The following is a 20,917-nucleotide window of genomic DNA, read 5'->3' as shown; positions in this document are numbered from 1 at the left end:
GTTAACAACAGGCTAAAACTGTTCAGACAGAACCTGTTTCTGCTAATGGCTGAATTTCTTTAGTTACCAGCTATAATACAAAATACAAAAGTTTGAGGGAAAAGAAGAAAGGAGGAATTGGGGAAAAGTAGAGTCTCATTCATTTGGCCTCTCTTCTCGTGGGCTGTTCTTCCTGCTAACTAATGAGTCTCCTCTTTGTGCAGTGTACAAGTCTCCGGAATATGAATCCCTTGGCTTTGAGCTTACTGTGGAGAGATTAGTGTCCATCGGCTATCCTCAGGAGCTGCTCAACTTTGCATATGATTCGACATTCCCTACCAGGTAAAATTTCAAGATATTTTTGGATTAAAACCACTTCCCCTGTCCTAAAATTATGAATTCCAAACTTATCCCTGTCCTGCAACAATAAATGCTAGTGTTGACTTTAAATTAGTAGAGCTCTCCATCCTTTACTCAGCCATTCGCCACATTTCTCTTCTGTTCCCTTCCCACTCTGCCCGCCTTCTCCTCCCTCCCCTCCCATCCTCCTCCTGCTTCTCTCAACAGTATATGTATCCCAGGCTGGACTCGAGCTTGTTCCTGCTTCAGACCCCCAAGTGCTTAGTGCGCAGCTCTCTGTGCTCTTGAGTAGAACAGGAAGACTCACTGGTGGCAGGAAAGGGGTTGTTAGGGCTGAAGTCATGATGAGCACAGGTGTCCTGTTTGTTTGCCCCCTTACTTCTGGGCAGGTATATGTTCTGCTAATACAGTTAGCTTGGTGGGACAACCTTGGCACTTTGTGTTTCTGGGTTTGATAGGGAAGAGTTAAGATTATGAAAGACATTTGTTTGAAATATCGTCACATTTGCTACACTTGTAACATTGGATACTGGGAAATATAAGCAGTTCAGTGTCTGAAGAAATTTATAGGTTATTGTAGAAAGATGGCAGCTTCCTCACGAGGAAGGGAGTTTATGCTTGTTTGATGGAGCCACTACTCCAAAACAGCACACACAACATCAGTGTTGTTAGTTGCATTCACAGTCCTCCCTTCCCACCTTCCAGCTCCTCCTCAAGAGCTGGGATGGTCCCTGGGGATTAAAACACAGTACACAGGGTGTGCCTCCAGTCCAGCGATTTACCTTTTGAAGCGCATGTACTTAGTGTATCCAGTTATGTTGTGTGGGGAATATAACTGAGGTGCTACAGAGCTCGAGTTAGGTGAAGCTCTGGCTCATAACTGAGCGTACACGACTGCTGCATGACTGCACTGTCACTGTCTCCCTTTCCTGTAGAGGACTTGTCTTTGACACACTCTATGGAAATCTCTTGAAAGTTGATGCCTATGGAAACCTCTTGGTTTGTGCACATGGATTTAACTTCATAAGAGGGTGAGTATAAAGAACCCTTAGCCTCTTGAGAGAGAGGAGGTGGGGGTGGGGGAAATGCCCGTGCCCTAGAAATGGTCCATTTGATTTTAATTCTGTTTATTATTATTATTATGTGTATGTTTGTGGAGGGTGCACGTGTGCCACAGTGTGTATGAGGAGGTCAGAGAACAGCTTTTGAAATTGTTTTTTCTTTTTTTTTCTTTTCATTGTGGCTTCCTTCCAGGGATTGAACTTAGTCATCAGGTTTGCAAAATGAGTTCCTACAGCAGCCCTTGCTGCCTTGTTTTTTTGAGATGGAGTCACAGTGGGTGCGGGCAAGTTGGCTAGGCTAGATGGTCAGTGAGCCTGAGAATTTAGCAGGCTCTACCTCCCCAGAGCTGGGATTGCAGGTGCATGCCTGTGTACCCTCTGTTTAATGCCTGGTTCTCAGACTCGCCTCAGGTCCTTATGCTTATGGGTAAAGCAAGCACCTTACCAGCTTCACTGTCTCCGTAGCCCCTCTGATATTTGGGTAAATGACATGAAATTGTCTGCACAGGCAAGATACGCTTACCTCTTCCTTTTAGCATTGAGTCATCCCTTTACGTAAGCAGAGTTAAGGTATTAGTAATTATATTTTGTTTGTCTTCTAATTATACAGTACCCAAAAAGATAATTTTGAAGCTTGCTAAAAAATCACACTTTAGACGTAGTTTTAGACTTAAGTTCTAAGATGTTTGTTTACTTGTTTGTTTTCCCTGAGACAATTTCTCTGTGCATCACTGGCGGTTCTGTAACTCACTTTGTAGACCAGGCTGGCTTTGAATTCACCGAGGAGGCTTCTGCCTCCTAAGTGGTGTGTGCCACCACTACCCGGTTTCCTTTTCCTTTTTTTTTTTTTAATTTTTATTTATTTATTTTTTTTTAAAGATTTATGCATTTATTATATATAATTACACTGTAGCTGTCTTCAGACACACCAGAAGAGGGCATCGGATCTCTTTACAGATGGTTGTGAGGCACCATGTGGTTGCTGGGAATTGAACTCAGGACCTCTGGAAGAGCAGTCAGTGTGCTTAACCGCTGAGCCATCTCTCCAGCCCTTACTTTTCCTTTTTAACACAGAAGAGATACACAGCAAAACTGAAAACTTTTGACCTATATAGCAATTTACATGGCTGAGATTTTATTAACTAGTACATTTTAATCTTTGAGTAACTATTTTCAGACATTTGTATAATGACAGCATCTTAAAATGCTGAGTTAAAAGTACAAGGTACTCTAAACACAAGGTAGTGCTGGGCACAGTAATGCCTGCCTGGAGGACCAAACCATTCTGAAACTAAGATAGGAGGGTTTTTGAATTCAGGAGTTCGATGCCAGTACCTGAGTGATACAATGAGAGCCACCTCAGAAATCAGAAATGATGGTGAGAGAGGCTCCCTGTGTGGTTATGCTTTTAACATCAGCACTGTGAGGCAGAGGCAGGCAGATCTCCTTATGTTCAAGGCCAGCCTACTCTTCATAGTAAATTCCAGGACAGCCAAGGCTCCATAGTGAGGCCCTTCCTCAAAAAAGGGAAAAAATAAATTTTAAAAAAAAAAAAAAAGAGGGCATGATGGGGTGATAGGATTCGGTTCAGTAGCAGACATTTACTCAGATGTAGGAGCCTGGGTTTGATCCACAGCCCTGTAAAAGGAGGGAGGGAGGGAGGGAGGGAGGGAGGGAGGGGGAGAAAGTAGTGATTTTTAAAATGGACAACTTAGATTTTTTTATCTTCACTATCTTTGCTAATTTGGGAGTTTCAGCAGTAATATGTTATAAATATGTAAGTATCTTTTTTTTTTTTGTGAAACAGCCTAAATATGTTTTGTTTTGCTTTGTTTTTAAAAATAAAACACTATTTGGGCGTTGGAGGAATGGCTCCGTGATTAAGAGCATCTGTTGCACTCGCAGAGGCCCTGGGTTCCGTTTCTAGCCCCCACATGGTGGCTCACAACCACCGATGACTCCAGTTCCAGGGGCTCCGATGCCCTCCTCTGGCCTTCACAGACAGCCAGCATGCACACGGTGCATCTACACACAACACACAGCCAGACAGAACAACATAGACATACTAATCTAAAAAAATAAAGAAAAATAAAAAATAGAACTTGACACTATATTTGGGTTATAATTATAACTTGAAATGAAAACATTTTATAGTCTCCTTTCCTGTAATTTTTTTGAATTATTTTTTCCTGATGGAAAAGTGCTAAAGTCATCACAGTCACATTGGAATAATTAAAGACAGTGGTTTTGGCAACACGTTTTGTTGTAAGAGGTGTAATCTAACTGAAATTGTGTCAGAACGTCCTTTAGGTCCAAGGTCATAACGTGTCCCACGCAGAACTGAGGCACATTGCACAGTGGGACTGAGCAAGCCTTACTGCATAGCACAGGCTCAGAGGTGTCTCAGGTGCACATGTACAAGTGAGTGACCTGAGTGTCATCTTGACCTCTCTGAGCAGGCCAGGAAGGCTGCACACACCTTCCTGTGCTCTAAAGATGCTTTTGTATCAGGAAGCAGGATTTAGATGAAAAACAGCCACATGCAGGATCACAGACCTAACTAAGCTCATCATGTCAATGTCATCACGATACTGTTACAAGGAGCCCCGTGAAAATGAGCAGGTTCTGTTCTGAGAAGGGATTTCATTGCTCTGGCTATTAGTCGAAAGGAAGGCGGGGGGGGGGGGGGGGGGATGAGATCCACCAACCTGTTGTGTTCCCCTAATAAAGTTTCAAAGTAGCTTCTTTGGAAATACTTTTGGTAGTATTTCAAAAATAAGTCATTTGTGAGTAAACGTAGATTCATTGAAGCTTAGCACAAAACAAAAGGAAAAGATCTTAGGGGGAGAATGAACATGGTGGAAAATGGTTTTTAAGGTGCGGTGGAGATGAGCTGAAAAGGAGGTCAGCGTCCCTCTGGCTTTGTCACACCTTGTTAGCTTGGGTCTGTGGCTCGCAAAAGCTACTGATGTTCCTTCCCATTCCAAATAGGTGGCTTCTTCTGCTGTGATGCACTGTCTCCCCTGACTGCGAATGCAATGACTAGCCGCGTTTGTCAGTCAGTTTGAATTGTAGTTGCTGAAGTAGCTGCACCTGTAATGGGAGAACGCCAGCCTTCACTCACTGGCTGGAGGGAGGGCGAGTCAGTGGAAGCCCAGAGTTCCACTCCACGTCTCCACCCTTCTTCCTCACTGCTAGGGTTACGGGCACTCTGCAGTGCTTGGTTTTTATGTAGGTATTGGGGATTCTAAACCAAAGTTCGTGTTTGCATGACAAACACTTTACTGATTTGAACTGGGCCTTGCAAATTAAGTAAGTCAAGTCAGAAGTTGGTCTGCTTTCCATAAAGGGGAACAGAGAGAAAGACAGCTCAGTCTGGTAAGGAAGGCTGCTCTTTGTTCTACACTCCATCCAGGAGCAGAAGTGTCCACTTAGGTGTTAGAGCAGAGGCCAGCACACCAGCACCTACAGGATCCCTTTGTAGATTGTCCTTGCCTCTCTCTTCACAGTCACTTCCTTTTACTTTTAGACTTATTTATCTTAAATTGTATTTACTTACTTGTTTTGAGACAGGGTTTCACTGCGTCACCCTGGCTGGCCTGGCTGTCAGTGCTGGGATTACAGGGGTGAGCACATGGTTATGGGCTATTTCCTTAAACCTTTCAAGCTAAATAGTTTCCTTTTAGTCTTAGAGTTCCCACAGCTTTCTTGTAGAGGTTGGGTTGTGTGCTCTTAAGTTACCTCCTTAGCAGGGAGAGCCCTGGGTGGTGGTGTTTATGAGAGAGCTGTTTAAGGGCTCACCCTGACCTGTTCACAGCTGTTCAGATTTAATATGTGAAGTCTGTCTTTCACATAGCCATCAACATACTTTAATAAAACATTGAATAAGTGACTATTTCCTACAGTTGTTAACTTTTTGAGTATCAACTAATTTTTTTTTTTTGCATTTTCTTGCAGACCAGAAACTAGAGAGCAGTATCCAAATAAGTTTATCCAACGAGATGATACTGAACGGTTTTACATTCTGAACACACTCTTCAACCTTCCAGGTAGACCGCCTCTGCTTGCTGTCCATGCTGTCCCTTCGTCCCAGACCACTTGTTGAAGGGAGCTAGTTAAATCAGCTTGACTGTTTTACTTAGAGCTCATTAATATCTTTTCTTCCTTTCAGAAACCTACCTGTTGGCCTGCCTAGTAGATTTTTTTACTAATTGTCCCAGATATACCAGGTATGTTTAGACTACAGTTTTCTTTATCCAGTTGATTTTTAAATTAATGTACAGGGTTTTAGAGAACTGGCCATTGTAGGTCTTTTCTGCTTTTCTAAAGTGAATTTAGTGCTAGTGAGAGATGCCACATTGCCAGCCTGAGAGATGGACAGCACCAGCAGCTCCATGCAGGCTCTCACCTCCCACACGGCCCCTCTCCTTGCCAGTGTGCTGCAGCCATGTTTGGAAGGGACCACTGACTGGGATTGAAGACGGCCAGCAGAGGTGCTAATTGTGACAACTGAGTGGGAGGTTTGTGTGATGCTTATCTGTCCGAGCAGAGTGACACTAAAACCCCCGACTCATTTCACAGCAGCTACCAGCAACCATCCAGGGATGGTCATGTAGTTCATTCCCAGGCCCAGCAAGATCTCACCAAGGAATAAATATTGTTTATTTTCCCAAAACAAAGTTTTGCCTAAGTCTTGCACAGGTTAGTCTTTCCTTTTGGGGGAGCTGTGCAGCCATTGCTTGATGTGTAACAGCCTTCTGTATTAGGGTCTGCTATGCTCATGTCTGAGGCCTTACCCACTGCAGGGCAGTTTGATGGAAAATGGAATCCTTTGCACCTAGGGACAATGCCAGAAAGGTCAGGGAGAGAGAACCTATATTCTAAATGTTCGTGCAGTGAGAACCTGTTTCTAAAAGTGATGAACTTGGTATTTTGGGACCTTGGCCTTTTAATTCCACCCTGTAAATTACCCTGTCTCATTGTGTTTGCACACAGTTTTTATATTCCATATATCAACATTTTGGCCATTTTAATGCTCAAATGCATTTTGATTAGGGAGCGGTTCCTAGCTAACCACAGTCTGTACCACATGATGGGGAATCTTTGGGTCCCTTGGTCATTTCGTTCACCTTCTGTCATGTTCTTTTCATTTCTCTGTAGTTGTGACACAGGATTTAAAGATGGGGACCTCTTCATGTCCTACAGGAGTATGTTCCAGGATGTAAGGGACGCAGTGGACTGGGTCCATTACAAGGTACTTAGAAGCTGCTGACTTGCTGCCTTTTCCCTGGCGTGCACTTCTGCTCTAATACTAACTTTGCAAGTGGAAATGGTGCAAACAGAGCAGAATGTTCCTCTTTTTAAAGAGAAAGTGGACGGGGCTGGAGAGACGGTTCAGAAGTTAAGAGCACTGGCTGCTTTCGCAGAGGACCTTAATTCAGTTCCTAGCACCCACATGGCAGCTCTCAGCCATCTGTAATTCCAGTGGCAGGGGCTCTGATGCCTTCTTCTGGCCTCTCTGGGCACCAGGCACTCATGTGGTACAGACATGCTTGCAGGGAAAACATTTACTCATACACACTAACAGAAAAATAAGCCTTTTAAAAACTTTTTTCAATTTTAATAAGGGATTAAGAGAAATGTGCCATCTACGTTTACTCTTGTCTGACAGTGTTCCTCAGTCTTGAGCTTCAGCTTTTATATTTTATTTTTTGCATTTCTGAAACAAATTTAGAAGAATTTTAGTATATGAAATTATATTTAACACTGTTTGTAGGTGGTGGTCCATTTAAATTTTGTTCAGTTAACTCCCACTAGTTAGTATTAGATTTATATTTACTATAAACTAATAAAACATGAAAAGTTTTAATTTTCTACTTATAATGCAAATAATTTTATATTTGAATTCTTTTTTGTCTAGCATTTTTCATTTTGGTAAACAGAATATTTGTTTAGTAGTAAGCACAAGTTTTTTAGTAGAAGTTAAAAATAGATTTATAGGTCAGGTGTGGTATATTCCACAATCCCAGACACTGTACAGGTTTAAGGCTATCCTGGGTTACAGAGTAAAGCTTTGTCTCAGACAAATAATCTTGGTTTGTGGGATGGACATCATGTCCTAAATCTGTATTTTGGGGGTCTAAGGCAGGAAGATGAGTCCAAGGCCAGCCGGGGCTATAGAACAAGAACTGAAAAATAAAAAAGAAACAAATTCCCTGGTTTTATTCTTTTCCTAGTTTTTTTTTTTTTTTCTTTTCTTTCTTCTAGGGTTCCCTTAAGGAAAAGACAGTTGAAAATCTTGAGAAGTATGTAGTCAAAGATGTAAGTATGGGAGAGGGGGTGCGTCTGTGTGGTGGCTCTTTTTGCCTTGTAAAGACACGAAGGATGAGTCTGTCAGTCATGACGTAGACAAGGAAAGACACTGTAGCATAACCACAAAAAATGTCTGCCAGTGTGTGCGTTGACTGGTTTTCCCTGGTTCCTAAGAGACAAGAAGACTCAGTATTTACTGTTTTAGCTCTAATCATGGCAGCCAGTGGCCTCTGTGTGCATGTCACCACGAAGATTGGTGCCTTGTACTATCTAGTCCTCATGAGCTATGCGTTGGATGCTACTGTTCCTTTTTATAGATTCAGATACTTGGAATAAAGAAATGCTTAAATGTCATGTGGAAGTCACACAGTTGGGAGGTCAGTCGTTGGCCGAGACTCACACCCAAATCTTAAGCACTGCAGATGACCCACTAAACATGTGCGCAGGTCTAATGACTGAAGTGCTCTCACCTGCTTAGCAAAGAGTAGTGAGCACAGCTCTACGGCACATAAAGACTAGGGATTATTTAAATAGCTGTAGTTCATAGTAATTTTTACTAATTTAGAAACTTTTTATAATTATGCAGTGCTAATGTTTCTATTGAAGGAATGTATGTGGAGCACATGGGGAGTGTATATGTGCATTATATGTGTGTTTAACCACAACTTTCCTGTGAGGCTAAAGTCGTTTAAAACATGAAGCCATGAGCTGGCTGTGTAGTATTGACAGAGTACTTAAAAGTGTATGCGAGGTCTTGGGTGTTAGCTCCAGGACTGTTTTGTTTTGTTAAAGTTTACATGGGGTAGAGAGAGATAGCTCAGTGGTTAGGAACATTTGTTGTTCCTTCAGAACTAAGTCCTAGCACCCATATCAGGTGGCTCACAACTGCCTGTAATTCCAGCTCCAGGAAGACCTGATGCCTCCACCTGGCACCTCCACTCAGGTGCTCACACCCCACATAGATTGACAATAAAAATAAATTAAGTAAAAAAGACATCCACACACAGGATGCTAAGCTATAGTAACTCACTTTTCTATAGAGTAAAGACAGAATACAGTAATAATGTCTCCGGGTTTATGTCACCACCCCTTCCTTCCTGTCAAGCCACTACCTGCCTCCCCCCAACCCTCTTCCCTTATTGCTTCAAGAAAGACCACTGAACGGTTGGATCCAGTTTGCGCACAGGCGCCTTCCTGTGAACAGGGCTGCTTTTGTTCTAGGCATGTCAGCTGTCAGAATTGCCTTCCTTTCCTGCAGTTGAGTGGACATTCTAGGTAGCACCTGTACCTGTCATTCGAGTCTGCAAAGTTTTTGTGGAGCCATAGTGTACACAGAAGCATATGTACTATAGGGCTTGGGACGGCATGAAAGCCACCTTCTGACCCTCAGTACACTCAAATCCTGCACTTTAGAAATCACAAAGTCATCTAAACTCTTTCCTGAGGCGGATATGAGGATGGAGAAGGTCTCTTGTTGATGACCATACGCTTCTTATATAAAGCACTATATATTAATACTTTTTACAACTTAGTAATGTGTGTTTTTAAATGCAAATTCCTGGACTGGAGAGATGGCTTAGCAGTTAAGAGCACTGACTGCACTTCCAGAAGACATGAGTTCAATTCCCAGCAACCACATGGTGGCTCAAACCATCTGTAATGGGATCCGATGCCCTCTTCTGGTGTGTCTGAGGACAGCTATAGTGTGCTCATATAGATTAACAAACCTTTAAATGCAAATTTCTGAAATCAAGCAACTAATCCTTACAAAGACTGTTCCCCTGACCCTGTCTGGGCAGAATCCCAGTCTGTGACAACCAACACTGATAACGCTTTGTCACTGTCGCAGGGCAAGTTGCCGTTGCTTCTGAGCCGAATGAAGGAAGTGGGGAAAGTGTTTCTGGCCACTAACAGTGACTATAAGTACACAGATGTAAGTGTTAATGTCTGTTTGCTTACCCAGGGGAGGGTGCTGGCCTGAGGGACTGTGAAGGCGGGGAGGAGGAGGGTGGAGGACGCAAAGGACATGCGGCAGTCACTGTATATGTTTCTAAGCATCCTTTTTGGACTACTATAGTGGCTATTTAAAGGTTTTAATTTGGGAAGTTACTTAAAGGGCTTATGCTAACAGAACGGCTTCTCTACCTTTTAAGAGAATTATTTATCTATAGCAGAGAAGTCGCACCCTTTCTATTACATTTTCTTGCCGTTAGAAATCCTATAATGAAAGGTGATATAATAATCTTTTAAATCTTAGAAATAAAAATTTACCACCTCTTATGTTTAAATTTTTAAAAATCATGATGAAAGGATACAGAAGGGGAACACATAAAGTCCAAATTTAAGCTCCTTACTTTTACCGATGCTACCATAGGTTAACAGTCCTAGCAGGACGCTCTGCCCCTGCCCCAGTGCTGCTAGAGAATGGCAGCACGCCAGCCCCTGGGAGTCTCTGGTTTTCTCTGAGCCCTTACTCCAGGGTCTTATCTCTACATGGGACCAGGAGAGCTGCATCGGGCTAGGTGGGTGACTGCAGAAGCACCTCGAAGTCTGTATCCTTCCTGAGAAGCCAGCCATATTTTTTGCCTGATGAAGCATTAGTTTTTAACTTCTTCTGCCATGGTTTCATAAGCTATGGAGAGAGTAAGGATTGGTCATTCTCCCACTTAGAAAGCTTTTGTGTGTCTTGAGCAGAAGTCACATGTATATCTTTCTTTTTCTGCAGAAAATCATGACTTACCTGTTTGATTTCCCACATGGCCCCAAGGTATTATAGTAATTTAATATATGTCGTTTTAAACTAAGTTACTATGCTTGCGTTAACCATGAATGAGTACATTTATCATTTTAGAACTAAAGGGAAACAAGGAGCAGGATCCCCTGGAAATGCTAGTTTTAGAAGGCCTATTGTTTAGTCAGTACTGAAAGAACTATCCCAGGGCTAGGAGAACTTAATCTCTGGTAATTAAAATATTTACTAGATAGAAATAAATGAATATTTATGTGGTCTGTCGTGAATAGGATCTAGATAAGTTTCTAAGCAGAATTGTTTGTGTTCTGAGGACTCATAGACTGAGGGTGATAGCATTTTAACAGAAACATAATGTCAACGTGACTGTTCTTGACAGTTTCTAGGCTACTCTTGAGTGTTAGGTCCAGAATGCAGCTGACATTGGTGTGTAATGGTCTTTCTGTAGTACTACTAGGCTTAGATTTAAAGAACAAAGATTACAGTGTAGTCACACACTTAAGGGTCCTAGACTTTGCCTGCTAAGCTTTAGCAAATACCAAAGTTACATTGTGTAGTGCCCTTCAGGTTGGCTTGAAAAGGCTTACACCGTAGTTCCTCTCAGAATGCATTGTTTGTTACTCAGCATGATGCCATCTTGTGATGAGCCGAGGCCACTGTTGACCTAGGACATCTACTAAGGACAGATAGAACCCTCCCCAGTTTGTCCCTTGAATTGTAGCTTGTGTCTGCTTAGCTTTTCTCTTACTTCATGTTTAAAAGTACTGTGAAGTAAGTTACTATACTTCAGAGAATAAATAATTTAGACTATTGAAATTACCAAAGCCATTTATTACTCACACCTCTCAGCTTCCAAAATACTTACTTTAAAATCCCTTGTCTTTGATGAGGTTGAGGTGAGGGATACAGTGGTGATGTGGCTTTTGTTGATTCTGTCCCACCAGCCTGGGAGCTCCCACCGGCCGTGGCAGTCCTACTTTGATCTGATTTTGGTGGATGCACGGAAACCGCTCTTTTTTGGAGAAGGCACAGTGCTGCGTCAGGTGGACACTGTAAGTCGAGGAGGTGACCATCCTTCATGCTCACCTTTCCCACAGCCCTCTTTTTAACTTGGTGCCCATAATGTCTCTTCTGAAGTTGGGAGTTTTGGTCTTACCTGACCTAGACCAACAGAACACTCACTGAGAAGAGTGAGTGCTTGGGCCAAGTAGCTTCGTGGGTAGAGATCGTGATCAAATGACCCAGGATTTCAGTCTTGATTCTCTTTACCCAGAAAACCGGAAAACTGAAAATCGGCACCTACACGGGCCCCCTGCAGCATGGCATCGTCTACTCAGGAGGTGAGCGGTCTGTCTCAGTGAGTGCTGGCTTCCCTGGGGCGTCCTTAAGACTTCACTGTGAGAGTGGCAGGGTCTCTCAGCATAGTGCCACGTAACAGTTCTTCAGATGAGTCATCTCCTGAGTCATCTGCCAGTGAAAGGCACCGGGGTTAAGTTTTATTTTCACTGAAAAGATCCTTCTGTCCTCCATTGAGGGTTTGTCTCAATATTCTGAAATCATTTCGGGGTATTTTTTTCTTAAAGCCCATGTAGCTGCGTTTAATATCAAGAGTCAGAAACAGTCGAATGGAGCCAACTTAGTGTCAAGTCTGTGATAAAAACTGGTCATGGCACCCTTGTGGCTCTGAAGACTCGGCCTCTTCCATGCTGTGTAAGCATTGCACCACCGGCTGGTGTCTCCAGCCCAGCTGTGGGGCTCTGACACCGTCTTCCTGCAGTTCCTACACGGTAGAGCTGAAAGCCTTGTCCAGAGCCTTACGAAGAGTAGTGAACATTTGTCTTTAAGAAAGGCTCCTCTTTCCCATAATTATAAATTTCTTTAGCATGTAGCTGTGGGGCTTTGAATGCTTTCTTTAATATAGAAACTTTTTTTCTATTTATTTCTTTCAGGTTCATCTGATACAATCTGTGACCTGTTGGGAGCTAAGGGCAAAGACATTTTGTATATTGGAGATCACATTTTTGGAGACATTTTGAAGTCAAAGAAACGGCAAGGGTGGAGAACTTTCTTGGTGATTCCTGAGCTTGCACAAGAGCTGCACGTCTGGACTGACAAAAGTTGTAAGGACTGTCACTCTTAGTTCAAACCTTTGCCACATGTCTGTACCTTACAAGATAGCTCGGACTCGATTCTCTCAGAGAACCATTACTCAGTCATTTCACACAACTCGAGTGTGTGGGTGTCGGTGTGGGTGTGGGTGTGGGTGTGTGCGCATGCGTGTGTGTCTTGGTTAGATTCTCAGAGACCTTCAAGGTAGTGTGGAATGTTCCCCTCCTGAGGTGCATTACAGTACCAGTCTGTGAACTACGACGTCCACTTCAGTCTGAGCTCCAAGCTTCTCCAACCGTAGCTCGAGTCTCCATCCTAACACTTCCCTGTTTGTGATTCTGGGGCAGCCCCGGCTCTGAATGCTAATAACCTGGTGTGTGAAGACAGAGGCCAACGTACCTTGTGAAGCCTCCCAGGTGTACTGTGTGGTGCCCGTCCTTCAGCTGGGCTGCAGGTGGTTACATGGAGCCGATGGGCAGGCTCACCATGTGGTCCGAGTCCACCTCTCTGTGGTCAGACTTACCAACTCTGCCAGCGTGGCCTATGTTGATGGGAACTCTGGCTCCTCTACTCAAAATCTACACGCACCTTGGCCTTGCTTCCCCATACATGAGAATGAGAGCTACAGCAGTGTCTGCCTCCAGGTTGCCTCAGCTGAGGTAGTGCACATAGAAAGGAGAGAGAGATGATGACTTTTCTTCTCAGTGACAACATAATCTGAACAACCCCTCCTGAATGTAAAGACGGTAGAAGTTGAGTAGAGAGATGGGGTGGAGTTCTCCTGGGGAGCCTAGGAGCAGGTCATTGTTACTGACTGATGTTGCTCCCGTTGCCTGCCCGTTGTACACTTCCCACCCATGAAGTTTAGAAGTCCAGTTGAGCAGTGCCCTAGACAAGTCACCTAATTCTCCGTCCTTTGACTGTCAGGGCTCAGTGGGTAAAAGTGCTTGCTGCCAAGCTTGACCTGAACTCAGTCTCCAGAATCTACGTGGTGAGAACCAACGTCCACACATTGTCCTCTGACTTCACATACGTGGCATGTGTAAGCCCACACACATCCACACACAACTCTTCTTTTTTTTTTTTCTTTTTTTTTTTTTAAAAGATTTATTTATTTATTATATATAAGTACACTGTAGCTGTCTTCAGATACACCAGAAGAGGGCATCGGATCTCTTTACAGATGGTTGTGAGCCACCATGTGGTTGCTGGGAATTGAACTCATGACCTCTGGAAGAGCAGTTGGGTGCTCTTAACCACTGAGCCATCTCTCCAGCCCACAACTCTTCTTTTTAAGTCAGACTATCGATTTGGTGTCTGCATCCAAGGGATTAAGAATGGATAATTTGGAAGCTCAGAATGAACACACAGATGGAGGGGGTTGAGGTCTGTGGCTTTAGGTAGGAAGGAGGCAGCTTGAAGGGGCACTGTGGTGGTTGGCAGAGTCCTTGTGCGGCGAAGGGCGCAGGTGCACTGTGTGCTTGGCTCAGGCATGGCAGACCCAGGCTGTACTTCTTGGTTATGTCTGAAGTGTCAGGAGCTTGAACATTGTTTAAAAGTCATCACTTAAAAAGTACTTTTGCTTGATTTGTGTAAAACATTTTCTTTTCCTTTCCAAACTCTAACTAGCACTTTTTGAAGAACTTCAAAGCTTGGATATTTTCTTGGCTGAACTCTACAAGTAAGTTTCCCAACTCTACAACTTAATGTTCCAAAACCCACTCTGGTCCAAGAGTGGCGAGGTGGTAAGGTGCGTTCTCTCAGAGGTCGTCACCGTGCTTTCTTCTTGTCCCAGGCACCTGGACAGCAGCAGCAACGAGCGCCCAGACATCAGTTCCATCCAGAGACGGATCAAGGTACCCAATGGGCTTGGGAGAAGTGGGGAGTCGGTGGTCAGTCATTCAGGTTTGAGTTTATGCGGGGACTTGTGTGTAGCTGGTAACCAACAAGGAGTTGCGTAAGCTGAGAGCTTTGTTTCCTTAGAAAGTGACTCATGACATGGACATGTGCTACGGGATGATGGGAAGCCTGTTCCGCAGTGGCTCCCGGCAGACGCTCTTTGCCAGCCAAGTGATGCGGTACGCTGACCTCTATGCAGCATCCTTCATCAACCTGCTGTACTACCCATTCAGCTACCTCTTCAGAGCGGCCCACGTCCTGGTGAGTAATGTCAGTTAAGACACACCACAGAAAGGCTAGGCAGATGGCCCAGCGGTTAAGAGCACTGACTGCTCTTCCAGAGGTTCTGAGTTCAATTCCCAGCAACCACATGGTGACTCACAACCATCTGTAATGGGATTTGATGCCCTCTTCTGTCTGATGTCCTCTTCTGTCCTACATGCAAATGGAGTACTCATATGTATAAACAAATACAATCTAAAAAAAAAAAAAACTGTATCATAGAGTCCCATTTGCAACGAGCTTTGTGAAATGACAGGGAGATGAGACAGTTTTTGTGAAAACTATGAGTGGCTTATGTGGTTAGTAAGGAAAGATACACCAAGGTAGTTATTGAGTATGACACTGCTTTCTAACGTTACACGGACTAGTGAAGACTTCCTCTTCTGAATAGGGTGTGGTGGCTGTCACCCATAGTTGGAGCTCTAGGGACGCATAGGCAGGAGGATTGGGAGTTCAAGGCCAGCTTCAACTACAACAGACCCTGTCTTTAAAAAAAAAAAGCGGGTGTATTGGGGTACGCCTTTAGTTCCTGCTCCTGGAGGTGGAGGCAGTGGACCTCTGAGTTAGGGCCACATTGAGAGGCCCTGTCTTTTTTTTTTTTTTTTTTTTTTTAAAGACTTTTGTTAGTGTTAATCGAAATAAATGGTTTTATATGTATGTCCTGATTCTGGTGTTGCAGGCCTGGTTAGGGAAGTCTTAAAAGTAGAGTATAGGGTGTTCTGTTACTGACTTTCATGCTGTAGGAAGTGATCCACATAGGCGCGTCTGCTTGGTAAAGGAGAGCGGTTAGAACAGCACTCACCTTTACCACCTGCAGCCTGAGTGTTTGCCTTGTTCTAGATGCCGCACGAATCAACAGTGGAGCACACACATGTGGATATCAATGAGATGGAGTCCCCTCTCGCCACCCGCAACCGCACATCGGTGGATTTCAAAGACACTGACTATAAGCGACACCAGCTCACGAGGTCCATTAGTGAGATCAAGCCTCCCAACCTCTTCCCTCTGGCTCCCCAGGAGATCACACACTGCCATGATGAAGATGATGATGAGGAAGAGGAAGAGGAAGAATAAGGCAGACTGAAAACCCTGAGCACCCATCAAGTCTGACGGACTCGTGGGGGCAAGGGGCAGATTGTTTGGATTGTTAGGGAGGGTGGGAGGACTCCATCAGAAGCACGTTTGGAAAGTACGTTTCTGAAGGCTTTAAATAATTCTAATCATAGCTACTTCAGTTTTGTGTATCTGTATTCTCTGCAGATGGTTTGAAACTGCATAGGAAGAGCAGGTAAAGTCAGGTGGAATGCATGCAGACGGCACCATGTGGCTTGGGATGGTTTCTGTGCCTGTCGTCGTGTCATCTGGATGCACGAAGGTAGTAAAAGGTTCAGAGCAGAGGGGCTGATGGGAAGAGGAGACCCACAAATGCTGTGTACAAACTGTACCATTGCTCCAATCCCACCCGGCCTGTGCGTCACAGTTGCTCACCAGTGGAGAATACACACTTTTATCACCAAGTGTAGTCAGCCTCTGTTGAGGTCAAGTTTCCCTCCGTTAGCTTTTGGGTTTCCTCGGCCCTGGCGAGGCTGGTGCTGTGTCAGTCAGTGCCTTTGTGGGTTTCCTTGCTGTAGGACGATTCTAGACTGCAGGGATTTGAATTTGAGGCAAAAGTCCTCATCCTTGCTACATTTTTTAAAGTTGGTAGCACAAATGCTTTGTGTTACATAAAACCAATCCTTTTGGGGAATGTAGCTGAGGAGTACAAAGGAGCAGGTTCCCAGAACAGCAGCCACTGTCACAGCCAGAGCTGCCTTCAGCAGCGTGGCCTGCTCCCAGCCACAGAGACGGGAAGGCTCTACAGCAGAAGGGACAGAGGGGATGAGTTCACTCGACTGGGAAATGACCTCTGGCTCTGAATAAAGCAGGAGCCTGTAAACACGAAGGTTGTGACTTCCAACCATGACTTGTGTTGTAGAACTTGCTCTAACTTTTGTTTTCTTCCATTCTTGGCTCTGGTCACTAGGGTATTGACTGCTCTAGAGCTCAGTAAAGTGTGTGTCTAATGCTGACACTGGCCCTGTGCAGTACAGCTGTCAACAGTCATAGCCATGGTCTTCAGATGGCTTAGGGTTGGTGTTAAAATTGCTAGGTATATCTGTATCACTTTTAGTTAAAAACATGCTTATATGTACAGTGTTTCACAGGTATAAAGATTTTTTCACTGAGGTTTTAGCATTTTTTAAAAAGACTTAAGTTTCTGTAGCCCTGGTTGTCCTGGGACATGTTCAGTATGTAGATCAGACTGACCTTGAACTCAGAGAGCTGTGAGTGCCTGCCTCTGCCTCCCAAATGCTGGAATTAAAGGCATGCACCACGCCTGGCTTATTTTAAAGCACTCATTTGGAAGGTGTGGAACACAGCCAGCTCAGCACCTTAGCCCAGGCCTGCAGCCACACAGCTTCACTCACTTAAGAGTCAGTCATCCAAGTAACTGCATTCCGGCTGGAACTTATCCGTGGACAATTAATTGGTTGTTATCTCTGTTTTTAAAAACTTAGAGACTATTATAGCCCCCCTAGTTATCATTCATTCTCATTTAAATTGACATTGAGGATGTTGCTTGGGTTGACGGTGTTAAGCCCTCTCAAGCCCAAATCACCTCTGCAGGGCACGTGACAACTGCAGAGTCACCTTATGTTAGTGTGCTCCTTAGAGCAGAGGTGGACGTCACTCAGCTTGCTTCCTATGTTTTATTGTGTTGTGTGGACACAACAGTTTGTTATTGCCAGATGGCACTGTCAGCCAGGCGACTCACCAGAGGAGAGAGCGCACTTCGAGTGGCAGTGAAGAGCGCACAGTCGAGAGAACTCCTTGTTGAGTCAACTTTCTTCAGTCAGCAGGAGCTGCTAATGAGCTAGAGCTCTGTAAGGGACAGACCAGCTGGTGACCTCCCGAACGCCCCCGTCTGTGCTGGGTGGTCTGTCCAGCGCAGGTGACGAAGCATCTGTGACTGGACATTTCAGAATGTAAAACATGAACTGTCTGTCATCAGTGAACTGCCCACTTGTTTGCTTAAGTCTGTGCGCTTTAGAGGACAAGAGTGGCAGCTCCATCTCCCCTGGGAGCTTCCCTAGGGGTTCTGGAAACACCTCAGTTTTCAGGCCTTGTAGAGCATCAGAATCCAAGAATCGTTTCTTCAGTGCCAGACTACTGAGCTCCCAAGACTGGAGTGTGTGGCACTAGGGACCCCAGTGTTCCCAGTCCTGCTGGGTCTCCCAGCCACAGCAACCACCTCATGCATCCTTCCACAGAGCTGCTCTAGTAGAAGGTTGAATGTCTCAGAAACATCTGAGGCAGAGAAAATTCAGTGTTTGTTTTATACCCAGGATTCTCGTTTGCCATAGCACAGATCTGCAGAGGTCTATGGTGTAAGCTATGCCCCTTCACGTTGCTTTTAAATTTTAAAATAGAATAACAGCTACAAATCTTTAGGTCACATTGTGTATGTGCGATTACATTTCAGATTTAAAAGTAGCTTGTCCATGTTTAGATACTTATAAGTCAGACTTGTTTGTGTAACAACTTTGAAGTCCTGCAGTTTTTCTAAGGCTTCCTGGGCACTGTTAAACCCTCTGCTTACTCACCATAACTAGCCTGAGGTAGACACTGCATATTTAAGTCTGTATTAGGACAGAGACTTGCTCACACTCCCCGTTATGGAAACTGTTTAACCTCCTCCTGACGGTGGGAAAATGGTAATGAAGAGCCGTCTGCTGCCATACTCTCAAGGGCCTCCTTCCTTCCCCATGTGGTTTGAGAGTTAGGCCCTCAGTACTTAGTTTCTCATGGCATTCTTTCTTGGTGACTAGAATTAGCTTCTCTTACAGTTTTTCCTCAGAGGGAATGATTTCTAATCACATACCCTTGGGATGCCTGAGTCTGGAATCCTCACCAAAGACGAAACAAAAGCATGCGCTGTAGTGAGATGCGGAGATGATCCACCCTCGGGCATGCCAGTGAGCTACACGGATGATCTACATGCATGCGACAGCCAAAACAGAGCCCAATGATTGCAGACCCGCATTGCCTGCCAGACCCCTCTGCTAACAGGGGAACAGCACCTAACGGCCTTAACTGCTGTCCAGAAAAAGCAGGAAGCAGGTCTAAACGGATATTCATTACAGAACATGCAGCCTTCTCCTCCTTGCTTTCCCCCTGCTTCTCAGCTTGTGGTAACAACAGTGATGAAGGTGTCTGACACAAGAGTAAAGGAAGAGATGAGTATTTCAACTCCCAACACCCATCTCAGACTTGGACACCACATGTCTAAGTATTCGGGATTTTCCAAGAAAATAAAATTCCCAGTTTTGAGCCTGACCTTGAGGTCTCTTTACACGGGGTACAGTACCCAAACTGCCTTGTTGCTAGAGGAAGAGCAGGGAGCTGTTGACACTTCAGCTCTTCCCAGGGGACCTCCAGATGAGACCCGGAGGACTGGAGCAAGACTCGGAGCCTGCGTACTGCACACATTGTCACCATGGAAATAGCGATGATCCTTCAAGCCTCAGGTTTAGAGTAAGTGGCCATTCCTTACTGAGAGCTTTTTTTTTTTCCCCTGGGGGAGGCAGGGTTTGAGACAGGGCTTCTCTATGTCGCAAGCCCTGGCTATCCTGGACTCACTTTGTAGATCAGGCTCACAAATCCACCTGCCTCTGAGAGGTTCTTAGCAGAGTTAACCTTGGATTTGAAGGTATGCGATTTAAGCATGTGATTGCCAAAGTCTGATGGAGAATTGGGCTCAGTCTCATTTCTTGTCTTGCCTGCTTGTCTCCTGTGCTTTCAGGACCTCAGGGCCACTAACAGCAGCAGGAAACGCTTCACCTTATTTATTCCCCTTCAGGTCATCTACCAGGTCAAAAACGACATTTAAGACAAGGTCCATATAACCAATTCCTTTATCCTAGGACTTACAGAACATTCATACCTGGGAGTTATGAGCACAGATACGGCCCTCGGAAGAAAAATGAAATCACGTTGCAAGAGGGTAATTAGCAATCTAATTGAACCTTTTGGACATTAACGAGGGATATGTCATTAGATTGCATTGCCTTCAAGAAATGTAAGACAGGAGGGCATGTAGCTCAGTGGTGGAACACTTGCCTGACCCTGTGCAGTTGCCAGAAGTCACTGCCGGGCTAGGGGACGTTCCTGCTGCCCTGTAGACTCTCCAGGGTCCTCCTGCTTTGTATCTGTGTCCTTGAAGCACTGAGCTTAGTAAAGCTCAGAGATGAACAGGCACAGGAGTGTGACAGGAGGCCCAGCGTTCCTCACAGCACAACTACCTCCATATTCCTAGGGCATTTTCTGATGCTCTGCCATCTCTTTTTCTTTTTTCTTTTTTTTTTTTTTTTGGAGCTGGGGACCGAACCCAGGGCCTTGTGCTTCCTGGGCAAGCGCTCTGCCACTGAGCTAAATCCCCAACCCGCTCTGCCATCTCAAGAACCGTCTAGACAAAGATCCAGCCACAGTGGTTAGTCCAGAGGGCACTGCCATGGCCATCTTCCTGCCCTGATGATCTGTGCCCTGTGTCTAGGGAAAGAGCTAGACACTTGACCAGGGTATGGGTGCATTCATTCTCCTTCCAGGAAATGATCAGACAGACAGGGTTTAAAGTCAGTCTTGTCAGTATGCCACTGAAACGTTCCCACACAGGACAAGGGTGAAGACAGACATCACGGTCAAACGCAGTAGGGACTCTTGAGCCCCTCGAAGCCTGATTCTCAGCATGGGCTTGTTTGGCATGTGAAGTAAAATTAAAGGATTTCAGGAAGGGGCAGCCAATTCGTGGATTCACCAAGCACCTTAAAACTCAGCCAGAAGATGTGGGTCTTGTCACCCAAGTGACAACAAAAGATGAGGGTCATTCTTAGGTATGTGCCTCCCATACCTGTGGCCTTGAGTCACTTCAGGGTGACTCACCCGAGAGCCGATGTTCCTCACTGGTTTGGAGGACTTAAATAGCCAGGCTCATCTACAGGAGCCAACTGAAAAGAAGCCTGTGCAGAGGAGCGTACTACTGCCAAGGGAAACCTTATTTCCCTCTGCCTCGCTGCTGTGTGCCTGGGCAAGTGCAGTGGAGACTTCTGTTGTTTCCTAGCTGATGAGG

The 20,917-nt window shown here is 44.8% G+C and overlaps 1 protein-coding gene across 15 annotated transcripts in view; it reads left to right on the top strand.

Moving 5' to 3' along the window:
- Nt5c2 (5'-nucleotidase, cytosolic II) overlaps positions 1-16,976 on the top strand; it is a 124,956-nt gene extending 107,980 nt beyond the window's left edge. For 13 of the 15 annotated variants that reach the window (XM_087653665.1, XM_087654090.1, XM_087653622.1 and 10 more), the window contains 15 exons: positions 204-321; positions 1,275-1,370; positions 5,358-5,449; positions 5,572-5,629; positions 6,561-6,654; positions 7,668-7,721; positions 9,562-9,645; positions 10,438-10,479; positions 11,406-11,513; positions 11,735-11,801; positions 12,411-12,581; positions 14,200-14,251; positions 14,366-14,426; positions 14,554-14,730; positions 15,592-16,976. In XM_087653665.1, the coding sequence (XP_087509791.1) occupies positions 204-321; positions 1,275-1,370; positions 5,358-5,449; positions 5,572-5,629; positions 6,561-6,654; positions 7,668-7,721; positions 9,562-9,645; positions 10,438-10,479; positions 11,406-11,513; positions 11,735-11,801; positions 12,411-12,581; positions 14,200-14,251; positions 14,366-14,426; positions 14,554-14,730; positions 15,592-15,825 (1,508 nt within the window). In that variant the 3' untranslated portion in view covers positions 15,826-16,976. 15 annotated transcript variants of the gene reach the window in all.
- The last annotated feature ends 3,941 nt before the right edge of the window (positions 16,977-20,917 follow it).

This window comes from Rattus norvegicus, chromosome 1 (assembly GCF_021556685.1).
Source record: "Rattus norvegicus strain SHRSP/BbbUtx chromosome 1, alternate assembly SHRSP_T2T, whole genome shotgun sequence".
NCBI lineage: Eukaryota > Metazoa > Chordata > Mammalia > Rodentia > Muridae > Rattus > Rattus norvegicus.
This window is presented reverse-complemented; position numbering and strand designations above follow the sequence as displayed.